This window comes from Myotis davidii, unplaced genomic scaffold, assembly GCF_000327345.1.
Source record: "Myotis davidii unplaced genomic scaffold, ASM32734v1 scaffold983, whole genome shotgun sequence".
Lineage (NCBI taxonomy): Eukaryota > Metazoa > Chordata > Mammalia > Chiroptera > Vespertilionidae > Myotis > Myotis davidii.
The window spans coordinates 216,374-221,399 of NW_006293914.1; the positions used below are offsets into that span (position 1 = coordinate 216,374).

At 34.0% G+C, this 5,026-nt stretch overlaps 1 protein-coding gene across 1 annotated transcript in view; it reads left to right on the forward strand.

Moving 5' to 3' along the window:
• MCF2 (MCF.2 cell line derived transforming sequence) overlaps positions 1-5,026 on the forward strand; it is a 61,200-nt gene that overhangs the window by 54,570 nt on the left and 1,604 nt on the right. Inside the window, 2 exon segments of the mRNA XM_006767801.2 lie at positions 2,388-2,480; positions 3,575-3,653. Coding sequence (XP_006767864.1) covers positions 2,388-2,480; positions 3,575-3,653 — 172 coding nt within the window.

The window sequence follows — 5,026 nt, forward strand, 5'->3', positions numbered from 1 at the left end:
CACCAGCTGAGCCCTTTCGCCAATTCGGGGTGGGTGCTATTAGTTTCAGCTGCTCACTCCATTTGCTCAGGGACACGACCTGGGACGCGTCTGCCTATATCGCCGCCATCTTCAGATTCCTAGTCTACTTTCTAATAATTGTGTACTATATTTTAAGTTGGCCCTTTCTATGCAAAGAAAGGTCCCTAAGGTTAATCAGATGAAGAGATTTGAGTTCTTCAGAGACTTCAGTTCATGCATTTATTATCATCTATTTTTTTAAAAAAATATGTATTTATTGATTTTTTTTGAGAGAGAGAAATGTCGATGTGAGAGAGAAACACGGATTTGTTGCCTCCTGTACACACCTGCCGGACTGGGGATCAAACTTGCAACCTGGCTATATGCCCTGACTGATGACCTTTTGGTGCACAAGATGATGGTGCTCAGCCAACTGAGCCACACTGGCAAGGGCTATCATCTATTAAAAAAAATAACATAGCACACAATGCTTACTATGTGCTATGAATTGTTCTGAGTGTTTATAAATATTGTTAACTCATTTGATCCACATAGCAATTTTATATAAGTGGGAACTATTAGTAACCTATTATTCCAATTTTGTGAATGGGAAAGCTAAGTTCCAGAGTGATAACTTACCCACGAGCCACGTAGCTGGTGCAGTGCAGCTTCAGACCCAGGCAGATTGCTCTATAGTCTATGCTCTCAATCACTACACCAAGGTAGGAAGCCTGTTCATGTTCATTCATTCTTTCTTTCTTTCCTTCATTCATTCTTTTTTACTCCCCATTCTCCACACTTGCCTCCTCTCTACCCCTGTAGCAACCATTCTAATTTATTTGATATATACTGTCCAGTTGTGTGTTCTTGATAAATGTATACCAATATTCTGTATACATGTAATTTGGAACTGAGAATAATATTGCCTGATAAATATAATGGTTACATTTCCAGGGTAACTTGGAAAAATCTCATTTAATGTATAATGATACATTGTATGTGTTGTAATGAAGTTGAGAAAGCAAACTCATACTTTATAAAACTCATTGTATGACCAAAGCATTTAATGCCTGCTATTTAATCCTATATCAACTCTATGCAATAGGTATTCTCCCCATTTTATAGTTGAGGAAACTTAAGTTCAGAAAGGTTAAGCAACTTGCACCAAGAAACATAACTATTAAGTGGTAGAGATGCAATTCCAATCCCAGCCTCTTGGACTCCAAAGCCCTTGTGCTTTCCATCTTATCATGCTATTGGGACAAAGTAATGTATTGAAGTGAAGTTAATTTAAATAGACATTGAATATGATATTATTTTAAATTCTGATATTTAAGCAAAAGTAGGTTAGAGTGATTGAATAGGAATATAAAGATATTTTTGGACATTGAGAAAGTAATTTCTGACTACATTCAGGGTAGATGCCACAGGCTCTTTCATTTATACGTCACATTTCATTTCTAAGTATAATCCTTTTTATTTTCCTTGATATGGAGATCTCACTAGCATTACTTTGAATGCTTATCAGCCCTAAATAGGGTCATTTGTAGGGCTCATAAAAGGAACAAAAAGTAAGATATTCCTTTTAGATAACTGGGCAAGAATTGAAAGAAAAGAGAAGGGAAAAGGGGATTAAAGAAGAATGTGTGTAAAAGGGAGTAAAATTGCTCAAAATGGAATTAACAGTGCTATAAGTAGCACAGAATGAATGAAAATGGAAGAGATTGTGCTTTGCACAATCATATGGAAGACAAGAAAAACTGTGATAAGGAATGGATATTATATATAAAAATTTTACTGGCTATAAAAAGACATCATTCTCCCATGACAGATTATTTGTTTTCTAGAAAGGCTGAGTGAATAGTGGAACTGGAGGGACTCATTGTGTGCCTGGCTGGTTTTCCCATACCCCATAAATCAGATGTTTGTAACTTATAGGATTTCTATAGAGATAAGTAATAAGTTGTAAGGTTAACTTATTTTGCAAAATAGTTGTTAAAAATAACTATTTTAATTAATGTTGGATGACCTTTTAACACAGATGTTGCTTACTTTTACTTCTTTTTGACATAATTTGTTTTCAGAGTATACAGTTAATTTATAACAGATTTCAATCTTAGATGGACTACTTGAATGTTCAGATATATAACCTTTGGTTCAATCACTGGAATGGGGCATGCAATTTGCACAATAAGTGCATAGTTCACTGAAAACATTTAAATATTCAGGTCTGTGATTGAAATATCATTTCATATAATTTCATATTTTTTGAATATAAAATGTGTATTTTGCCCAAGTGAGAAATTTTATTTAGAATATGATGGGGGTAGGTTTAATGTAATTTCGTATTCAAAATGCTCATGAAAATTTTGACTTATATTTTATAGATGGATGAAGTTGGAATCACTGAATATGTAAAAGGAGATAACCGCAAGTTTGAAATCTGGTATGCTGGGAAAGAAGAAATTTATATTGTCCAGGTTGGTAATTTAAAATTTTTTCTAAAAATCATTTTGGTTACATTATAAAATGCCTCATTCCTTTCATGTAGGTCACTTAAATATTATTTAGTTATTATTTTTTTCTGGTATGGTTTAACATTTTTTCAGTAACAGGCTTTTTTTTTTTTAAATGACACATGCCTATGGTGCTTTCTAGGGCTTTAAGTTTTCACAAAACCACACTAGGAGATTTATCAACTATAGCTGATAGCCAAGAGCTTAGCAGGTGCTTCTCTTTCCCCATCAGGTTTCTAGAGTTACAAATTCATAACAGTTCTGAGTTCCTCTTGTGCTTGGCACTCAGAGAGTACCTGATTACAAGACAGAGCAATGTGCCGATAGACACTTGATCTGTGTTACTGAAGACTATGGTTAAATCTCTGGCCATATGTGCTGTAAGGTCCAACCTGTTTGAGTGAAGGGTAGAGGAATGAGAACATTTCAAGAGTATGTTGTAGTTTCAATAATTATTTGTATCACAACTTGTGACAGGTGAACATGATGTTATCTGTTTAAAGTGTCCAATGCTTTTTCTTTGTTTTAATTCTGTACTAGATGATTATAATTTCATAAAAATATGTTTTCTTGGCTTGATTTAGTTATAAGACTTCTTGCTATCTTTAAACAAATGTATCTCTTAAGTAAAGGGAGGATATTTAAGGAAGCTTGCTTGCTGCCATCAGTTATCAAGATTACTCTGCAATAGTAATCTAGTTTGTCTTTTCAGAAACAGTAGGACTTGTTTTATTTTACAAAAATTAAACATAAAACATTTATATTTTAAAAGAACCCTCCTACAAAGAAAAATAACTGATATTATATTTCATATTTAGTGTGAATGTTATTATTTAAAGGGAGTTTCAAAATGGTTTTGACTATTATTTCATCTAATTTGATGGTTGCTTATTTGCTTCTGAGAAGTTTGAAGAATCAGAATGTTAGAGTTTGAATATGGTGGTTCAGGACTTATGTTCTGGTTCATATTTGATAAACTTAATTGCATTGGTTTAATATAAAGTATCTTTTTTTAGAAGAAACATGTCTTCTTCTTCTCCCTTTTAAAAAATCTTTAGGCTTCAAATATAGATGTGAAGATGATATGGTTAAAAGAAATAAGAAATATTTTATTGAAGCAACAAGAACTTCTGACAGGTAAATTTAAGCCAGTATTTTTTTTTAAGAACAAGAAGTATAGAAAAAAAAAAAGAAGTATAGTAAAGTTCATTGACTCAGAGTTTGTGATAATTTTTATAGGGAATGGGAATGATATTTACTTTAAACTATTTGTAATGAAAGGGCTTGTTAAACTAGTAAGAGATCAAGACTCATGGGGTTGTTTAAACTATTTTGGAGAATAAACTTTACACTAGAAAATGAACTCTAGTGCTTAAGAAGCAGTTGTGAAATAACATATCAAACTCACTGTGTTAATTCTGAGTCCTTACCATGAAGCAACTGTTTAGGACCTCAAGTAATCAGTGTTTGGCAATGTTGGGGTAAGGGTGGTTCTAGTAATATACTCGAATTTCTTTTTTTTTAAAACTAAATCTTTATTGTTCAGATTATTCCAAATGTTCCTCTTTTTTCCCCCCATATCTCCCTCCAACTGGTTCCCATACCACCCCATGCACTTACCCCCACCACCACTGTCCTCATTCATACGTGTATAATTTTTGTTCAATCTCTTCCCACACCCCTTACTCCCCCTTCCCCCTAAGAATTGCAGTCCACTCCCTTTCTATGTCCCTGCTTCTATTATATTCACCAGTTTATTCTGTCCATCAGATTTTTTTTATTGACTTAATTTTTAGATTCACTCATTGATAGATATGTATTTGCTGTCGCTTTGTTGTTCATAATTTTTATCTTTACCTTTTTCTTCTTCCTCCTCTTCTTAAAGAATACCCTTCAGCATTTCATATAATACTGGTTTGGCGGTGATGAACTCCTTTAGCTTTTTCTTGTCTGTGAAGCTCTTTATCTGACCTTCAATTCTAAATGATAGCTTTGCTGGATAGAGTAATCTTGGTTGTAGGTTCCTGGCATTCATCACTTTGAATATTTCTTGCCTCTCCCCTCTGGCCTGCAAAGTTTCTGTTGAGAAATCACCTGATAGTCCTATGGGTACTCCCTTGGAGGTAACTGACTATTTTTCTCTTGCTGCTTTTAAGATTCTCTCTTTGTCTTTTGCCCTTGGCACTTTAATTATGATGTGTCTTGGTGTGGTCCTCTTTGGATTCTTCTTCTTTGGGGTTCTCTGTGCTTTCTGGACTTATAAGTCTATTTCTTTCACCAGGTATGAGAAGTTTTCTGTCATTATTTCTTCAAATAGGTTTTTAATATCTTGCTCTCTCTCTTCTTCTGGCATCCCTATAATTCGGATGTTGGTGCGCTTGAAGCTGTCCCAGAGACTCCTTACACTATCTTCGTATTTTTGGATTCTTTTTTCATTTTGCTTTTCCGGTTGGGTGCCTTTTGCTTCTTCATATTTCAAATCTTTGACTTGATTCTTGCTCTCCACACAG